The sequence below is a fragment of the Ailuropoda melanoleuca genome, chromosome 11 (assembly GCF_002007445.2).
Source record: "Ailuropoda melanoleuca isolate Jingjing chromosome 11, ASM200744v2, whole genome shotgun sequence".
Taxonomy (NCBI): domain Eukaryota; kingdom Metazoa; phylum Chordata; class Mammalia; order Carnivora; family Ursidae; genus Ailuropoda; species Ailuropoda melanoleuca.
The window spans coordinates 78,658,466-78,678,788 of NC_048228.1; the positions used below are offsets into that span (position 1 = coordinate 78,658,466).

The 20,323-nt window shown below is 39.0% G+C and overlaps 1 protein-coding gene across 2 annotated transcripts in view; it reads left to right on the plus strand.

The window, feature by feature from the left end:
* UGDH (UDP-glucose 6-dehydrogenase) overlaps window positions 1-20,323 on the plus strand; it is a 32,335-nt gene that overhangs the window by 8,883 nt on the left and 3,129 nt on the right. For both annotated transcript variants that reach the window (XM_019805887.2, XM_002925168.4), the window contains exons 3-11: window positions 7,561-7,662; window positions 10,487-10,687; window positions 11,034-11,231; window positions 11,883-12,030; window positions 14,945-15,039; window positions 17,499-17,629; window positions 17,865-17,998; window positions 19,193-19,284; window positions 19,399-19,509. In XM_019805887.2, coding sequence (XP_019661446.1) covers window positions 7,561-7,662; window positions 10,487-10,687; window positions 11,034-11,231; window positions 11,883-12,030; window positions 14,945-15,039; window positions 17,499-17,629; window positions 17,865-17,998; window positions 19,193-19,284; window positions 19,399-19,509 — 1,212 coding nt within the window. The remainder of the gene's footprint in view (window positions 1-7,560; window positions 7,663-10,486; window positions 10,688-11,033; window positions 11,232-11,882; window positions 12,031-14,944; window positions 15,040-17,498; window positions 17,630-17,864; window positions 17,999-19,192; window positions 19,285-19,398; window positions 19,510-20,323) is intronic.

Here is a 20,323-nt window from a genome sequence, read left to right on the forward strand (position 1 = left end):
AACAAAGATCAGAAAGATAAATAAAAATTGGAGGGGCTGAATACCAGCAAATATTGGAGAAGATGTGGGAGAACTGGAACTCTCCTATCTTGTTGGTGGGAAGGGAGATGGTGCAACCACTTTAGAAAGCTCTAGCAGTTTCTTAAGTTAAACATGTTCATACCCTAGGAGTCTGCAGTTCCACTTTGAGGGCTTCATCNCCATCCTTTCATCCTTTCTCTCCTTTCATCCTTTCATCCTTTCTCTCTCTCTTTTTCCCTTCCTTCCTTCCTCCTTTCCTTTCCTTTCCTTCCTTCCTTCCTTCCTTCCTTCCTTCCTTCCTTCCTTCCTTCCTTCCTTAAGATTTATTTATTTAATTTAGAGAGAGAGTATGAGCAAGGGGAGGGACAGAGGGAGAGAAACTCAAGCAGACTCCCCACTGAGCAAGGAGCCTGACTTGGGGTTCCATCTCACCACACTGAGATCATGACCTGAAATCAAGAGTCAATTTCTTAATCATAGTCTTTAAATGTGTTAGTCCTTTGGAAGGGAAGTCTCAACCCAGTTTTATAGGCATATAAAATATAGAAATCCATGAAAAAGCACCCAGAGTAGTAGCTACCCAACATCATGGATTTACTCATATCTAAATCAGACGTGGAATAAAAAAAAAATCTCTCTGTGTGTGTAAGCTTCTGTTTGTGCCTTACCCTTTCTTTCTTTACCAGATGAACCACCCATAATAGTTCTTTAAAGATTATTTATTTATTTATTTATCTGAGAGAGACTGAGAGACAGAGACAGAGCTGTGGGAGGGGCAGTGAGGGAGGGAGAGGGACAAGCGGCATCTGCACTGAGTGTGGAGTCCAACCCAGGCCTGATCCCATGACCTGGCCCAAACCAAGAGTCCACCACTTCACTGACTGAGCCACCCAGGCACCCCCAAACCCCATAATAGTCCTTTAAATTACTTTAGTGCTATAGCATTTCTTTTCCTGTTATAACATTACTACTAGATTTGGTTTTGGAGAATTAAAAAAAAAACATTTTGGAAAGATAACTTAGTAAGAGTTTTATAAAAGGGCTGCAAGTCATCTGAAACCCTGTAAGCCATATTTATATCCAATCGTTCAGTAATTAATTCTGCCAGCAGTGTACTTCAGTCTTCAGAAACAAAGGGCACTCATCAGAATGGCTATAATTATTTCTACTGACAATACTAAGTGTTGACAAGGATTTAGAGCCATTGGAATTTTACACAGTGCTGTCAGAACGTAGTCTAGTATAGCCACTTTCAGGAGTGCTTGGCAGTATTTACCGAAGCTGGAAATCTGTGTAGTCTGATCCAGCAATTCCCTTGTAGGTGTATATCCAACAGAAATGCATACATATGTGCACCAAAAGACAGGTATTAACAGTGCTATTCATAGGAGACGTAAATGGGAAACAACCTAAATGTTAATCGGCATTGGAATGGATACATAAATGATAGCATAATCCTGCAATAGAATATTATACTGCATTGAAAATCAATAAAACTACTCCTACGTGCAAGAATATGGTTAAGTTCTCCCCAAAGTAATGTGCTGTCAGACACAAAGTAGTTCATATTGTACAATTCTATTTGTATAAAGTTCAAATATAAGCAAATTGATCTCTGATGATCGAAATCAGCATGGTGTTAATTTGAGCTGTACTAGTGACTCGGAGAGGGCAAACTGCAGGCTCTGATTTAGTTAATGTTCTAATTCTCATGATAGATAGTGTTTACACAAGTGTGTTCACCTTTGAAAATTGAGCTACACACTTTTCTATACTAATGTATTTGCAATTTTATGTACTTTTGTTTTATTTTAGTAAAAATTAACTTAAAAACAAACAACAAAGGTATCCTGAATTGGAGAAAATGAAAATTAGGGGCACCTGAATGAGTCAGTCGGTTGAGTGTCTGACTATTGGTTTTGGCTCAGGTCATGATCTCATGGGTCATGAGACTGAGCCCAGAGAGGGGGAGTCTGCTTGAAGATTCTCTCCCTCTGCCCCTCTCCCCACTCACATACGCACTTGCGCTCTCTCTCTCCCTAAAATAAATACAAAAATCTTAAAATAAAATAAATAAATCTTAAAAAGATACCAGCTAAAATGTATTGGAATTAGACATTTTTCTTGGAGAAAACAAACAAACAAAAAAATCAGTTGGCTAGCCATGTTCCCCGGCCAGATTCTTACTGTTGATATTACTGTTTACATTAATTGAAATCTGAAACTCTTCCTCCTAAGACTTCAGTGCTTTAAATTTAAAATAGCATGTTCTACATTGACACTGAGTCCAGAGCTAAGATCTAAAATAATTTCTTTTCCAGCTCATACTTGTTTATTCTTAATAACGTTATCTTTTATAAACAAAGAAACAGAAGTATTATTTTTCATACTTTTATTTCATAAATAAATGTTTTCTTCTTTAAATCTCTTTATAAAGAATATAAAAGATTTGAAAGTCTAGCTAACACTGTGCTCATTAGAATCAATGTCTGGGTTATCAAAACCCTGAAATCTCGTGATTGTATTGGCTTTATTTAATGGTTATAACTATTTAGCTTTTAAAATCTTATTTTCTCCCTCTCTCTCTCTCTTTTTTTTAATAAGTAATCTCCACACCCCATGTGGGGCTTGAACTCACAACCTCCAAATTAAGAGTGGCATGCTTTTCCAACTAAGCCAGCCAGGTGCTCCTATCTCTTTTTAAATATGTCTATTCCAGGAAATTAGATATACCATAAGCAGCTATTTTAGTTTTGCACTATTTAGTGTACCCTACAAAAGAAATGAAATCTTTTTCCAGAACCCACTGGCTTTGGAGGTTAAAAACATGGCACTAGTATTTTAAAATTCTAGAAGGAATCATCTTAGCAAGTAGAATGATTTTCCTCTTAGCAAGTAAATGACTTTAGATTTATAATTTTCCTGTGTCTTTCTCAGACATCAGTTGTTAAGAAATGCCTGGTTAAGGAATTTATAAATGAGAAAATAAAGATGATTTCTATAAGGTTGTGTTTATTTTATTTTTATTTTTTATATTTTTAAAGATTTTATTTATTTATTCAACAGAGATAGAGACAGCCAGTGAGAGAGGGAACACAAGAAGGGGGAGTGGGAGAGGAAGAAGCAGGCTCATAGTGGAGGAGCCTGATGTGGGGCTCGATCCCATAACGCCGGGATCACGCCCTGAGCCGAAGGCAGACGCTTAACCGCTGTGCCACCCAGGCGCCCCTGTTTTATTTTTAAAAAGATTTTATGTATTTATTTGACAGAGCAAGCGAGAGAGCACAAGCAGGGGGAGTGTCAGGCAGAGGGAGGAGGAGAGCAGGCTCCCCACTGAGCAAGGGGCCCCATGTGAGGCTCCATCCCAGGATCCTAGGATCATGACCTGAGCTGAAGGCAGATGCTTAACCAACTGAGCCACCCAGGTGCCCCTGGAAGAATATTTAGAAGGAAAAATGATAGGACTTGATTGCTGATTATATAAGAAGGATGGAGAGGAAGGAATCTAGAATGATATCTAGGTTTCCAGTTTGTATGATGGGTACATCATTGTGCCATGAATTGAGATCAAGAATGCAGGATGTTGGGGTGCCTGGGTGGCACAGTCGTTAAGTGTCTGCCTTCGGCTCAGGGCGTGATCCTGGCGTTCTGGGATCGAGCCCTGCATCGGGCTTCTCCGTTGGGAGCCTGCTTCTTCCTCTCACACTCCCCTGCTGTGTTCCCTCTCTCGCTGGCTGTCTCTCTGTCACATAAATAAATAAAATCTTAAAAAAAAAAAAAAAGAATGCAGGATGTTGTGGAGGGTAGTGGGAGATGAAATTTCAAATTGTCTGGTCCTATTTAGTTATAAAGGCTTTGGGACATCCAAACAGAGGTATTCAGGAGGCAGTTGGTACTGCCAAAAGTGTAAGCAAATGATTCAGGGCTGGAGATGTAAAGTTAGGATTATACAGGTAGTAGTTGAAATCAGAGTAATTGAGCTCTCCCAGGAGAGTCTCCCAAGAGAACAGTCAAGGACAGAACCCAGAAAAACAAATGTTTGATGATAGGTGGAGGAGGAAATGCCATAGAGAAGCAATGAAGAGTAGTTCATTGAAGGTGAACCAAAAACCAGAAGAGATTTAGTAGTACAAGCCCCATAAAGATGTACAGTTGACCCTTGAACAATGTAGGGGTTAGGGCTGCTCACCCTATGTTATATACTGTATTCTTACAATTAAGTAAGCCAGAAAAAAGTATTTTTAAGAAAATCATAAGAGAAAATACATTTACCAGTACTATACTGTATTTATTGAAAAAAACTTTGTGTATAAACAGACCCATGCAGTTCAAATCTGTGTTGTTCAAAGGTCAACTGTATATGTCTTGCTTATGAGTAACTCAGTTACCAGCACGTAAGTACTCAGTAAGTATTTGCTGAATGAATGAGTGAGCTATCCATTATGCCAGATACAGAAGAAATCAGGACTGGGACACATTCATTAAATTTGGTATTATGGGGATCATTGTAACTGTTGTGAGAAAAATTACAGATGATCAGAGACCAAGGAAGTGAGAGAATGTGGAAAAGGATGCGGCACCGGAGAGGTTTACAGGGTAAAGGCAGTGATTTTATGTATTTATTTATTTTTTCTGTGATTGATGAAGGATAGAGCATGTTCAAAACTAAGGTCACCAATTATATAGAGAAGGAAAGGTCAAAGTATAAAAAGGAAGGGGCTAATTGATAGAATAAAGTCCAGAAAGATAGCAAAAGCACAAGTGGAGGGATTGGCCTTGAAAGCCTCTTCCTTGGAGACTGGAAGACAGTAAACAAGAATGGGTAAAGATATAGACAGTTTTGTTGGGGAGGACATGGAAGAAAGGTGACTGACATATTGGCAGTTTGAATTGTCTGATAGGAGGAGATAAAATATTTTGAAGAAGAGAGGAGAGGTAAAGTTGGGTCAAGGACTTGGAAATAGTGGAGGTTCAGAGTAATAATCTCAGAATAGAGAGGACAAAGTAAAAAGATTATCGGGTCATATTAGAAACCCAGCTAAATATACTTAGGGCCCATGAGCTTGTGTTTATTGTGGCTCTTTCTTTTTTTTTTTTTTTTAAAGATTTTATTTATTTATTCGACAGAGATAGAGACAGCCAGTGAGAGAGGGAACACAAGTAGGGGGAGTGGGAGAGGAAGAAGCAGGCTCACAACGGAAGAGCCTGGTGTGGGACTCGATCCCATAACGCCGGGATCACGCCCTGAGCCAAAGGCAGACGCTTAACCGCTGTGCCACCCAGGCGCCCCTGTGGCTCTTTCTAATTAAATATGTTTATATTTTATGGGCCACAAGTATATGAATAAAAAATAGTTGTTTTTACGGCCAGAAAAGGAACTAGTAATGATCATCAGACAAAATATGGTGACGAGATACTTAAGTGTTAACTCAGAAAATAGTATAGTAGAAAGTGTTAACATTTGGGGCGCCTAGTTAGTACAGTCATTAAGCATCTGCCTTCAGCTCAGGGCGTGATCCCGGCGTTTCGGGATCGAGTCGCACATCGGGCTCCTCCGCTGGGAGCCTGCTTCTTCCTCTCCTGCTGCCCTGCTGTGTTCCCTCTCTCACTGGCTGTCTCTCTGTCACATAAATAAATAAAAAAATCTTAAAAAAAAAAAGTGTTAACATTTAACAATTAAAACATTTTATTTTGTATTACCATATTTTTTGAATAGTCACTGCTTTTTTGTTAACTTTGTAACAATTTAATAGCTACTTTTTAAAAAGCAAAATGGATAATTTGCTTTACTTTTTCTGAATAAAATGAAGATAATTTCACCCTGTGAAAGGATTTGAGTTCTTCCATAAAAAGTACCCTATAAATTCTTAGTACTAATTGTGATAATTACATTATGAATTTAATAAGAGGTAGAACCTGTATTATTAACTACTTATGCATCAGTTCTGGAGATCTACAAATATCCCATTGATTTTAACAGAATAATATAGTTGTTTGTTTTGAGGTATTATTAAGGCTTAGTTAGTATAAATTCTGCATTGCTCTGATTTTAGATTATTTTAATTTAAATATTAGGGAATTATATATAAGACTAAATTCAGTCTTGTCTGCAAAATCCCGACTCTATAACCTTTTACTCTCATTTTCTAGAACCAAAGAAATGGTTTCTGTGACCTTTGGGCACCCTGCTCAGCGGGAAGTCTCTTTCTCCTTCTCCCTCTGCCAGTCCCCCCCCCACCTTGTACATGCTCTCTCTTTCTTTCAAATAAATAAATAAAATCTTTTTAAAAATAGTAATTATTTTTAAAATGTAAGCATGTCACCTGGGGCACCTAGGTGGCTCGGTGGTTGAGCAGCTAACTCTTGATTTCCACTCAGGTCATGATCTCAGGGTTGTGAGATCGAGCCCTATGTCCAGCTGTGCGCTCTGCATGGAGCCTGCTGGAGATTCTCTCTCTCCCTCTCCCTGTGGCCCTCCCCCTGCTTGCTTGCTCTTCTGCGCACTCTCTGTCTCTGTCTAAATAAATAGAACCTGAAAGAAAAAAAAAAAGTAAGCATGTCACCATTGTTACTACTACAAATTTTAAGAATAGTTTCTTGATATCAAGAATTCTTTTATGTGTCCTTCTTCCTGTAGTTTATTTGAATCAGAATCCAAATAAGATCCATAAACTGCAATAGATTTGTATCACTGTGTCTTTTAAGGCCATAGTATTTTAATCTCTCTTTCTCTCTGTTTTTCTCTTCAGTTTATTTGTTGAAGAAACCAGGTTGTTTATCGTATAGAAATTCTCAGTCTGGGTTTTGCTGATTGGACTGATCTAAGAAGATTTAGATCTGATTTTTTTTTTCCTTGTCCTTCCTTCCTTCCTTCTTTCCTTCCTTCCTTCTTTTCTTCCTTCTTTCCTTCCTTCCTTCCTTCCTTCCTTCCTTCCTTCCTTCCTTTGGCAAGAATACTTGTTAGGTGGTTTTGTACAGCTCAGTATTCTTAATGTAGCTCTATTTCCTGTTACTGTATGGGAAAAGTAATAAAATTTTCAGTAAAACTGTTTCTTACATTAGGACTTAGAAAAAATATGTATTTATGTTTGCATAGGGGAAATGTTGACTGATTGACAACCAGTTGTATGACTTGAATTCTTGGGGTAAAAACCTGCATTCATGATGATGATGCAAAATCAAATGTTTGCTTGAAATCACAGAAGACCTTGAATTTTCTGGTAATTGTATTGATACTCAGTTAATTGTTAACTCTTAGGAAACAATCCGGCACGTGGTAAACAATGACACATTAAAACAAGCTGGTGCTTTTATTGTGGCAAAGTCAGTTTTGCTCTATTTAGTATTGTTACATAATGTACACTTTTGGCCTATGGTGTGCGATCTTAGATTTTTCTACAAAGTTGTTATTTGAGAGCAAGTCTAGACCTTTAAATTGTAGTATAACTTTCTCCTTTAACAAGGGTAATTCTATACTATTAGGTTATCTCATATAACTGGTGAACTGTATATACAACTCTTTTTCTTTTTTCTTTTTAGCCAGGACTAAAAGAAGTGGTAGAATCCTGTCGAGGAAAAAATCTGTTTTTTTCTACCAATATTGATGATGCCATTAAAGAAGCCGATCTTGTATTTATTTCTGTAAGTATTTTCTTTTGCTGTGTTAGTTTTAATGGATTCTTTTCTATATAGAAGTTTCATTGTATTTGGATAGTAATCTGTTGGTATCAAGCCACATCATTACTTAGTATAGAGCTGTCCAGTTGAATTTTGCTTGTTACTTTGTCCAACACGTCACCATACCCCAAAATCACCTGGTCAAATATGTCACTTCTGATCATTGAACAAATAAATTTGGAGAAAGTTCTAGCCTGGGATCTAGAATTAGGAAGTGCTGGTATGAGCTCATGTGGTAATAGTATATGTATATCATCTTTTCTTGTTTCCACCGCTCCTTGGTAGAGGTAAGGTAAAGAGAATCAGGAAAAGCGTGTATGCAAATTTATGGGCATCACCTGTCTGGACGAATTATGTTCCAGAAGTCATTTTATTTCTTATTTTTTAATTTTTAGATTTTATTTTTAAGTAATCTCTACTCCCAACATGGGGTTTGAACTTGCAGCCCCGAGATCAAGACTCTCATGCTCTACCGAGCAGCCAGCTGCCCCAGCAGAAGCCATTTTAAATGAACTCTGCAATTTGGCTTGTGTCAGTTAGGTAACAGGCTAGTCCACGGCACCTTTGGCTCATAATATGGCTAACCCGTTGTACCTTTGTAACGAAAAAATAGAACCAGTGCTTGGGAGTAAACTCTGGTAATCTAATATTTGAACCAAGGTAACTTCTTGCTGTCCTTGTAGCCATTTAGTCAGATAGTCTCTGTGTGATGGTATAGTAATCACCAATTTGTGGCTGAGCTCGGGTGTCCTATGACTCAAGACCTTTAGGGCCTTAAAGAATAAAAGGAAAGCCAGTGGTGGGCTTTGACTGAGTCCCATGAACTAAAGGAAAGAGATATCATAGGGTCTTAGAGGATAGGTGTTGTTGAATTGATTATGCATGTTGCTAATGATTATAAGTTATTTTAGGACTGATGAGACAGAAGCAGTACTATAAAGATAAGTTAACTCCAGAAGAAAGTGGTAATGAAGCCAGTGGTGAAACTGTTCTGAATTCAGTCTCTCTTTGGGCATTCTCAATTACTTCAGAGAAATTGGTACAGCTTCTATGACTTGCCTACCCATCTTCTACTTAAGCTTGGAGAAGGTTAAGGGACAAGACATAGAAAATGCAAAAAGATTTTGGAGTAGCTAGTAGCTTTAGTAGTGGTAGCTTTATATATGTGTGTGTGTGTGTGTGTGTGTGTGTGTGTGTGTGTATTAAAAAGACCTATTCTCAGGCAGTAGCGTCCACCTTAGGGTGGTCTGGTGAGACAGCTAATTTTACACTTGCCTCTCTGCAGATCTAGCCTGAGCTGCCCTGAATCTTTCCAAGCTATTACTTTGCATACCTATTATGGTAATGTATTACTGTATAACTCACATCTACTTCCCATTATTCTCTGGATCAGCTTTTGAAAATTTATTTGTTGTCTACTTTTCATTATGGAAAATACCAAACTCATACAAAAGATGAAGGCAATAATATAATGAACCCCTCTTTACTCATTCTCCATTGTCAGCAGTTACCGTCGCTGATCTTGTTTCATTTACTGCTTCTCTCCCTTTCCTCCTACCCCAGGCTATTTTTAGGCATATTCCAAGTAGGAATAGTTTTATATGAATCAGTGTTCAATTGGCATCTTCAGATCACCTTTACTAGGGGAAGCTGTCAATCCTCTCTCAGCTTTAGCATGTTCCACCTTATCCTGTTAGCGGTCTTGGCCCTTCTGTACTCCGGTGCACCCTGACTTCCCGTCTAAGGCTTTTTCTAAGTTGTTCCGTGCAAATAAACAACTTTTGTCCTCCTGATTTTCACACCTCAACACAATCTTTGAGTTTTGATTTATTTTGGCTTGCTTTCTTTATTTAGTCCCCCATTAGGTTATAAGCTTGTCTAGTGACGAGAATTGATAACACTAATTACTGTTTCAAAAACTATTCCTGTATAGAGGCACCTGGCTGACTCAGTTGGTAGAGCACAAGACTCAATCTTAGGTCTTTGAGTTCAAGCCCCATGTTGGGCGTGGAGCTTACTTAAACACACATACACACACACAGACACACACACACACACACACACACACACACACACACACACACACTTCCTATATAGAATTTGGGCTTTCTGGAGTGTTTTGATTTTTACCAAAGCGTTATAAAACCCACATGTTAGATTTTAGGGAGCATGCTGTCCTCATTTTCCAATGAGGTAATTGAAGCAAAGGCAGCTACACTTCCCCAAGGTTACATGGTACAACTAAACCAAAAGTAAATGCCTAGACTCTGAACTTAGAATTTATTTTTCTTTCTATTTGATAGCCGTCTGCATACTATTATGAGTCCTAAAGATGCTAGATAATGTCTAGCTTTAATGAGCTGAGAAAGCATTTGTGAATGATATTGCAAATATTTTTGAAAAGCTATTGATACAGGTCTATGAAAAAGGAGGAAAGAAAACTTATATTTCATTTCAGACTGTGAACTCCTCCAGGACAAGAACAGTGTCATTCATCTTTGTATCTCCAGGGCTTAGTTTGGAACCTGCCTGCCCTGATATCTGTCACTATACAGTAGCTTCTCAACAAAAATTGGTTGAATGAGTTTCCCAGATGCTTCTGGCTGTTCTGTCTGAGGATTCTATTTATAAATTGTATTATTTCCATGAAACTAATAGGGGGTTAAATTAAAGCTAATGATGATAGTTAACTTCCCTCTTAACTAGTTACTTGATGGTTCCAGGTTCATCTTGAAATCACTGAATCTCTCAGATACTATTTGTTCATAATCCCATATGCTTTCATCAGGTGAACACTCCAACAAAAACTTACGGAATGGGGAAAGGCCGCGCAGCAGATCTGAAGTATATCGAGGCTTGTGCCAGACGCATTGTGCAGAACTCACATGGGTACAAAATTGTGACTGAGAAAAGCACAGTTCCAGTGCGGGCAGCAGAAAGTATTCGTCGAATATTTGATGCAAACACAAAACCCAACTTGGATTTACAGGTATAAACAAAGGAAGTGTTGGAACCTGATTCTTATATAAATATTGATGCCTTATAGTTTGCCCACGGTTAATTCTAAGTTTAAAACTTTGGTTTGCATTGGAATTCTTGGGGCGTCTGGGTGGCTCAGTCATTAAGCATCTGCCTTAGGCTCAAGGCATGATCCCAGCGTTCTGGAATGGAGCCCCATGTCGGGCTCCTCCGATGGAAGCCTGTTTCTTCTTCTCCTACTCCCCCTGCTTGTGTTCCCACTTTCGCTGGCTGTCTCTATCTCTGTCAAATGAATAAATAAAATATTTAAAAAACAAATAAATAAAATAAAACTTTGGTTTGCATTGGAATTCTAGGTGTTGTCCAACCCTGAGTTCTTGGCGGAAGGAACGGCCATCAAGGATCTAAAGAACCCAGACAGAGTCCTGATTGGAGGGGATGAAACCCCAGAGGGCCAAAGAGCTGTGCAGGCCCTGTGTGCTGTGTACGAGCATTGGGTTCCCAGAGAAAAGATCCTCACCACTAATACTTGGTCTTCAGAACTTTCCAAACTGGTTGGTATATAACATTCAACCCTCCATTAAATTTAAAACTAAGAACTTTTTTCTCTTAAGCCTGATAAGCCACACAGGTACTTTCTTAATATTAGTATTTAGAACATCATATTCTTGTCCATTATGAAGTAACTTTCACGAGGGAAATCAAATATGGAAAATTCTCAATTTTTAATAAAATGTAACATAAAATGGAGGGTGCATTAAAATAGTAGTTTTTAATGGGGCGCCTGAGTGGCTCAGTCGGTTGAGTGTCGAACTCTTGATTTCAGCTCAGGTCATGGTCTCAGGGTCGTGGGATCCAGCCCTGCGTCAGGCTCTGCGCTCAGTCGGGAGTCTACTTGAAATTCTCTCTCCCTCCCCCACCGCTGTCCTTGCTTGCTTCCTCTCTCTCTCTCTCAAATAAATAAATCTTTAAAAAGAAAATAGTTTTTAAAGTCACTCTTTCTATTTTTAATCCCATTCTTAATCATCTTTCTTCTCTAATTTAAAACATTTTCCTTTACCAACACATCCATAGCCGCCTCAAATTGAGCCCAACAGTAACTTTTATATCTCCCTCAGTAATTTGTATCAACGCAATGAAATATAATCCAGACATATAAAATGGCCATTTTAACTCGTCATACTTTTCCTTTCTTCCTCCCCAAGGCAGCAAATGCATTTCTGGCCCAGAGGATCAGCAGCATTAACTCCATAAGCGCCCTCTGTGAGGCAACAGGGGCCGACGTAGAAGAAGTGGCAACAGCCATTGGAATGGACCAGAGAATTGGAAATAAGTTTCTGAAAGCCAGTGTTGGTAACTTGAAATTTTTCTGTACATAAAGTAGGTTCCTTTAGCTAAGTCTCTAACTTTAAGGAAGTCTTTGTATAACTTAATGCCCTTACAGTAATGATTCCATGATACATGTAACCTTCAACCTGTCAAGAACTTTCCAAGTGAAGCAATAGTTAAACTTACATTGTTTTAATAATTACTGGATTAGTAAGATAAACATAGTTCACTGTGTTAAGAGGATTAATTAATATTTAGTTAGAACATTTAGGAAGAATAAGTTCGGGAGACCACGTAGGAAATAACTCAATACCTTCCTGAAGCAAACAGGAAGAAGATTCCCTATCCCTCGCTTTGCCTACTAACATACTTTTCGGAAATGTGGCCTTGGTGAAATACAGTTGGTCCTCATTACTTGCCAGTTCTGTACCTATGAATTCTCCTCGCTAAAATTTATTTGTAATCCCCAAATCAATGTTCAGAGTGCTTTCACGGTCATTTGCAGACACACACACAGCAGCAAAAAATTTGAGTCACGCAACACCGACATTCCCCACTGAGGCTGCATTGGGCAGCGCTCTTGTTTTCTTGTTTCAGCTCCCATTCTGTGAACAAGGGCTCTTTGTGGCCTATTTAGTGTCACATTTTTTACATTTTTGTACTTTTTGTTGGTGATTTCACTTTTTTTTTTTTTTAAAGATTTTATTTATTTATTCGACAGAGAGAGAGACAGCCAGTGAGAGAGGGAACACAAGCAGGGGGAGTGGGAGAGGAAGAAGGAGGCTCATAGCAGAGGAGCCTGATGTGGGGCTCGATCCCGCAACGCCGGGATCACGCCTTGAGCCGAAGGCAGACGCTTAACCGCTGTGCCACCCAGGCGCCCCTGATTTCACTTTTTTAAATGGCCCCCAGGAATATTGTGTGCGAAGTGCTAGTGCTACCTGGTGTTGTGAAGTGCCAGGAGGCTGGGATGTGTGACTCTCAGACAAAGTACGTGTGGTTAGATAGGCTTTATTCAGGCCCAAGTAATAGTGCTGTTGGCTTGAGTTTTATGTTAATGAATCAACAATATAGATTAAATAAAAGTGCCTTTAAACACACAAAAATAAGAACAGGGATTCCTGGCTGGCTCAACTGGTAGAGTATGCAACTCTTGGTCTTGGGGTCATGAGTTTGAGCCTCACGTTAGGGGTAGAGATTACTTTAAAAAAAAAAAAAGGCAACACAAAATGATTGTGTATCAACAAAACTAAAATACAACCTACTGAATGGGAGAAGATATTTGCAAGTGACATATCTGATAAACAGTATCCAAAATATATAAAGAACTTATATAACTCAACACTCAAAAAACTAACCCAATAAAAAATGGATACGGGGCACATGCCTGGCTCAGTCTGTAGAGCATGAAATTCTGATCTCTGGGTCATGAGTTCAAGCCCCATTTTGGGTGTGGAGCTTTAAAAAAAAGGTTGGGGGTAGAAGGCATGAACAAATATTTCTCCAAAGAAGACATGCAGGTGGCCAGCAGACACATGAAAAGACTCAACATCACTCATCATCTGGGAGATGCAAATCAAAACCACAATAAGATATCACCCCACACCTGTCAGAATGGCTAAAATCAAAAACACAAAAACAACAAGTGTTCATAAGGATGTGGAGAAAAGAGAAAACTCATGCAGTGTTGGTGGGAATGCAAACTGGTGCAGCCACTGTGGAAAACAGTATGGAGGTTCCTCAAAAATTCAACATAGAATTACAATATGATCCAGTAATTCCACTACTGGGTATTTACCCAAAGAAGACAAAAACTCTAATTTGAAAAGATATGTGCACACCTATGTTTATTTTTTTAAGCATTACTTACAATAGGCAAGATATGGAGGCAGCCCAAGTGTCCGCTGATAGGTGAATGGATAAGGAATTTGTGGTGTATATATACAATGGGATATTACTTGGCCATAAAAAAGAATGAAATGTTGCTATTTGCAACAAGAATGGATCTAGAGAGTATAATGCTAAGTGAAGTCAGTCAGAGAGAGACAAATACCATATTATTTCACTCATATATGGAATTTAAGAAATGAACGAAGGAGAAAATTGATAAACCAAGAAACAGACTCTTAACTATAGAGAACATTCTGAGGGTTCCCAGAGGGGAGTTGGGTGGGGGATGAGTGAAATAGGTGATAGGAATTAAAGACTACACTTAGCCATGGCTATTTTATTACATATTGTCTGACTGCTTTTGAGCTACAAAGGCAGAGTTAAATAGTTGTGCCAGAGACTGTGTGGCCCACGAGGGCTTAAATATTTACAATTTGAACCATAAAAGTTTACTTGCCCTGTGCTAAAGAAAGAGATGTGGGGCAGTGATACTAGATGAATGAGAAATAAAATAGAAAATGTAGCCATAATAAAACATTAACTAGAAGATTATCTGGAAATTATTTCTGGAGTTTATTATTTACCTCAAGATTTCACACCATCTCTAAACACACTAAATTTCCAACATCTGAATTTTATTATTAAAAATCCTAGGGGTACACTTGTGTGGCTCAGTTGGTTGTGACCGTTGGTTTCTGCTCAGGTTGTGATCTCAGGGTTGTGAGATCCGCACTGGGCATGGAGCCTGCTTAAGATTCTCTCTCTCCCTCTCCCTCTCCCTCTCCCTCTCCCTCTGACTCCCCCACCCTTCTCTTCTCTCTTAAAAAAAAACAAAAACAAAAAAAATGCCTAGCACAGGGCCATCTGGCTGGCATGCTCAGTAGAGTATGTGACGCTTGATTTCAGGGTTGTGAGTTCGAGCCCCACATGTAGTATGGAGTTTACTTAGAAAAAAATTCTACCATAGGACCTCAAATTTAGTATGACAGATTTGTCCCATGATTCAGTCGTGGTTCTTAAATGAAAATATTGTCACTTTTTTCTTCAGGTTTTGGTGGAAGCTGCTTTCAGAAAGATGTTCTGAACTTGGTTTATCTCTGTGAGGCTCTGAATTTGCCTGAAGTAGCTCGTTATTGGCAGCAGGTATAAATCTTTATAGTCAGCAACTTTTGATTAACTTCTAATTAAAACATGTCACCCTTTGTCTGTAAAATGTTTTTGGTAGGATTTATTTGTTTATTCCAGGAACTCAACTGTTATTATATTCAATATTTTAGATTTATTTATTAGGCTTCTGTGTTTTTAGTTTGTCTTTTTTGTTAATGAACTCTGAAGGAAATTTCTGGTAAACCATGTTTCTTCCAGTTTTATAACATTTGCTCCCAGAGTAAATCAAGAGCTATTATTCTTTTTTGAGGGGGGAGGGGCGGAGGGAGAGAAAATCTTAAACAAGCTCCACACTCAGCCTGGAGCCCCACACAGGGCTTGATCTCGTGACTCTGAGATCATGACCTGAGCTGAAATCAAGAGTCAGATGCTTAACTGACTGTGCTACCCAGACACCCCAAGAACTGTTATTATTAATTATAACTCTTTTTGGGCACTTGGGTGGTTCAGTTGGTTAAGTATCCAACTCTTGGTTTGGGACTGAGCCCCACTCAGCCTCCACACTCAGCATGGATTCTGCTTGAGATTCTCTCTCCCTCTTCTTCTGTCCCTCCCCACCCCCGCACTCTCGCTCACTCTCTCTCTAAAATAAATCAATAAATATTTTTAAAAATTATAACTTTTTTCTGGGGTGCCTGGTGGCTCAGTCTGTTGGGCATCTGCCTTCGGCTCAGGTCATGGTCCCAGGATCCTGGGATTGAGCCCTGCATCTGGTTCCCTGTTCAGCAGAGAGCCTGATTCTCCCTGTCCCCCTGCTCATTCTCTCTCTTTTGCTCACTCTTTCTCTCAAATAAATAAAATCTTTTAAAATAAATAAATAAAAGAATATTTTAAAAAAAAGAAAAAATTATAACTCTTTTCTATCTTGAACAGCAGAAAATCAAAATAAAGGGCGCCTGGGTGGCATAGTCCTTAAGCATCTGCCTTTGGCTCAGGGTGTGATCCCGGCGTTCTGGGATCGAGCCCCACATCAGGCTCCTCGGCTGGGAGCCTGCTTCTTCCTCTCCCACTCCCTGCTTGTGTTCCCTCTCTCGCTGGCTGTCTCAGTCAAATTAAATAAAATAAAATCTTTAAAAAAATAAAAAATAAATTAAAAAAATCAAAATAAAGGAAGAACCTGTATTGTAATGCTTTCAAGTGGCTTGGGTGTGTTGATATCTGTTTCGTCCTTTTGAGATTCACAGAGCTAAAATCAGAGACCCTTCCCAAATTGAAACTAGAGTTAACATTGAGTGCTTTCTCTGCACCAGGCACTGTTCTAGGTACTCTGTGTAGTATTTCGTTTAGTTCTCATCAATAATATTATCCCCCATTTATAGGTGAAGAAACTGAGTCTTAGAGATGTTAAATAATTTGTCCAAGGTCCCAGCCAAAAAATTTTCTGCAAGTTTATAGTTTTTTAGATTTCAGCAGTGGGTGAGGATATAAGAAAGCCCACATTTTAAAGAAAAATGTACAATGTAAAAGTTTGTTTCACTCAATCCAGCAAGATGACTTTACCTTCCTGTCCCTCGTGGCAAAAATGCAGATAAAGGTTTGATTTTCCAACATTTTGGGCTCATTTCCCAAACTCTCAGATTTTGAGACAGCCCCTAGGAATAAGAGACTTAAAAAAAAAAAAAAAAAAAGAAAAAACCAGTCTCTTTCCTTGTATTCATCTGGTCACCAATATTGTTTATAAACTCTTAGGAGAGTAAAGGATTACTCTTTTATGGTATCTATTTAAAAATTTTGCCAAGGGAGGGGCACCTGGGTGGCTCAGTTGGTTAAGCTTCCGACTCTTGATTTCAGCTCAGGCCATGATCTCAAGGTCCTAAGATGGCATTGAGCCTGCTTAAGATTCTCTCTCTCTCTCTCTCCCCTTCCCTGCACACATTCTCTCTCTCAAAAAACAACAAGTTTGCCAAGGGTAAGTGGTATAATGGTTCATCCAGAGGCAGCTAAAACTCTGTGCATTGTTCAACTGTTTTCTGTCCACTTTCTACTCACTGGTGAGGGGTGAGAGGGAAGCATATGAGGGAGTGATTTGGGATTTGATTGCTTACAGCTTTACTTCCACAGGGTTTGGAGAAGTTGCCTAAGGAGAACACTTGTTTCCTAATTACCTTTTTAGGCTGTTTTTATAGCTAGATCTCTCATGGGGTTGAAACTTAGCTGTGTTCCCCATCTTCACATCCATTGCATCCCAGATTGGTGCATGGAAAGTTAAGCCAAATGAAAATTTTCATGATCGCTTCAAGTCGTGGGGTGCTGATTTTTTTTTTTTTAATCAGTAGATACTAAAGAGGTTGGTTAGTCTTTGCCTCCTGCGTCTTTATGAGGCTGATGTTCATACAATAGTACTATAAACTGTGAGCAGTATATGGCACAGGCCGCACCTCTTTTAACTGCACAACTGTACTTGCAACATTGCATAATTGTATGTGTGATTTCAGGTTATAGATATGAATGACTACCAGAGAAGGAGGTTTGCTTCGCGGATTATAGACAGTTTGTTTAATACTGTAACGGATAAGAAGATAGCTATTTTGGGATTTGCATTCAAAAAGGACACCGGTGATACAAGGTATTGGTGCTTTAAAATATTTCAACCCCTTTAAGAGTACTGACTCCTCATCTCATTTTGATTTTTAATGGTGGATGTGTGTATGTGAAATATATACGTATATATAGAATAAATAATAAAAATAAAGTGAACATCTGTATCCTCACAAGAAATAGAATCTTACCTCTATAAACTCCTAGGTATTAGAATATATGCTATTTCAAAGCTTAGCAATACTGATTTTTTTTTCCTTCAGAGAATCTTCTAGTATATATATCAGCAAATATTTGATGGATGAAGGTGCACATCTCCATATATATGATCCAAAAGTACCAAGGGAACAAATAGTTGTGGATCTTTCTCACCCAGGAGTTTCCCAGGATGACCAAGGTAAGGCTTTGAGCCTCATGAATCACTTTGAGTACGGGCCCTAAAACCTGTTTGTTCTCTAGAAACATTTGGTTGTTCTGTCATTGTGTGTGTGTGTGTTTTAATGAAATGCTGCATTTAAAAAAAGTTTTAATACCAGTATAGTTAACATACAGTATTATATTAGTTTATTATATTAGTTTCTGGTTTACAGTATCGTGATTCAACAGTTCTATACATTACTCAGTGCTCCTCATGATACGTGTACTCTTTAATCCCCATCACCTGTTTCACCCATCCCTCACCCCCTCCCCTCTGGTAACCATCAGTTTGTTCTCTATAGTTAGGTCTGCTTCTTGGGGGCACCTGGGTGGCTCAGTCGGTAAAGCATCTGTCTTCGGCTCAGGTCCTGGGATCAAGCCCTGAGTTGGGCTTCCTGTTCATCGGGGCATCTGCTTCTCCCTCTGCCCCTCCCCACTGCTTGTTCTCTCTCTCTCTCTCTCAAATAAATAAATAAATAAATAAATAAATAAATCTTTTTAAAAATTTGTTTCTCTCTCTCTCTTTTTTATTTTCCTTTGTTTGTTTGTTTTCTTTCTTAAATTCCACATGAGTGAAATCATATGGTATTTGTTTCTCTGACTGACTTATTTCACTTAGCATTATACTCTCTAACTGCATCCATGTCATTGCAAATGGCAAAGTTTCATTCTTTTTTATGGCTGAGTAATAGTCCATTGTGTGTATACATATACAATGGAATATTTATCTATCTATCTAAAAACATATACAATGGAATATTTACATATATATATAAATATATAAAACATCTTTATCCATTCATCTATTGATAGACATTTGTGCCACTTCCATGGTTGTTCCATTTTTATCATTGGTAGGCCCTCTTTTCAGCCTCATTTCTCTAAAATTAAGCTCTTAGACATTGTTCCATCAACTTTGATTTGAAGTGATTGGCTGTGGGTTAGTCTGATGGTTTTTCCAACGTATTCTAAAAAGCTGCAGAGGTTCCAAGGAGATGCTGCTAGGGCAAGGTTCAGGTGCTCCAGGCACCCACCATTACTCTCTTTCTTACTTCAACCAGACCATTCCATTTCTGTCAGACCCTTACCTCTGCCTGCAATCCTAGTATTAAAGTGCATAATTACAAATAACTCCTTTCTTATTGCCAATTTCTTATGGCTGTTGTTGTTATAGTGTCCCGGCTCGTGACCATTTCCAAGGACCCATACGAAGCCTGTGATGGCGCCCATGCTGTGGTTATTTGCACAGAGTGGGACATGTTTAAGGTGAGGTGACAAAAGTCATATTAGAGAAAATTTTAGAAGTATTCTGATATCATTTGGGGTTGAGTATGTGTTCATGTATATGTTCTAATTGTTTTTTTGGATCCGTCTTTATAGGAACTGGATTACGAACGCATTCATAAAAAAATGCTGAAGCCAGCCTTTATCTTTGATGGGCGACGTGTCCTGGATGGGCTCCACAATGAACTACAAACCATTGGCTTCCAGGTAATTACGATCCCAGACTGGTTTTGTTTTGTTTGTTCGGTCATTTGCTTTTTAGTGGGTTTGAGTTTTAGAATTTTAGTATACCCTTCTTTAGCAATAACATAACTTGGGGGCAACATGTTAGTTCTCTGGGAAATCTCTGTGCAGTTTGTGTAATTACTTTATTCCCTCCTCAATTTGTGATCTAAAGATGATTTAATATTGGTCTTCCTTATGTAATATCCAGGAGTCAGCAGGTGTCTATTATATAGGGATAGAATGTACCTTGCCTTGCCGCATATAAAGAACAAGTAAGAAAATATACAAACTTAAAAGTAAAATTTTTGGGGGCACCTCGGTGGCTCAGTTGGTTGGGCAACTGTCTTCGGTTCAGGTCATGTTCCCAGGGTCCTGGGATCTAGTCCCGCATCAGGCTCTCCCTGCTCTGTGGGGAGCCTGTTTCTCCCTCTCCATCTGCCTGCCACTTATCCTGCTTGTGCTCTCTTTCTCTGTCAAATAAATAAATAATATCTTAAAAAAAAAAAAAGAAGTTAATTTTTTTCTTCCCAGAGCTACCCAGGCGGCTCTGTCAAACCGTCTGCAGCACTCTGACTCCCTCAGAGGCCAGGTCTCTTATTCCTGTATGAATGTTTTGAAAACTGCCAGTTGGGGACACCTGGGTGGCTCAGTTGGTTAAGTGTCTGTCTTCAGATGAGGTCATGATCTCAGGGTCCTGGGTTCGAGTCTCGCTTCAGGCTCCTTGCTCGGTGGGGAGCCAGCTTCTCCCTCTGCCTGCTGCTCCCCCGGCTTGTGCTCTCTCTCTCTCTCTGTATCT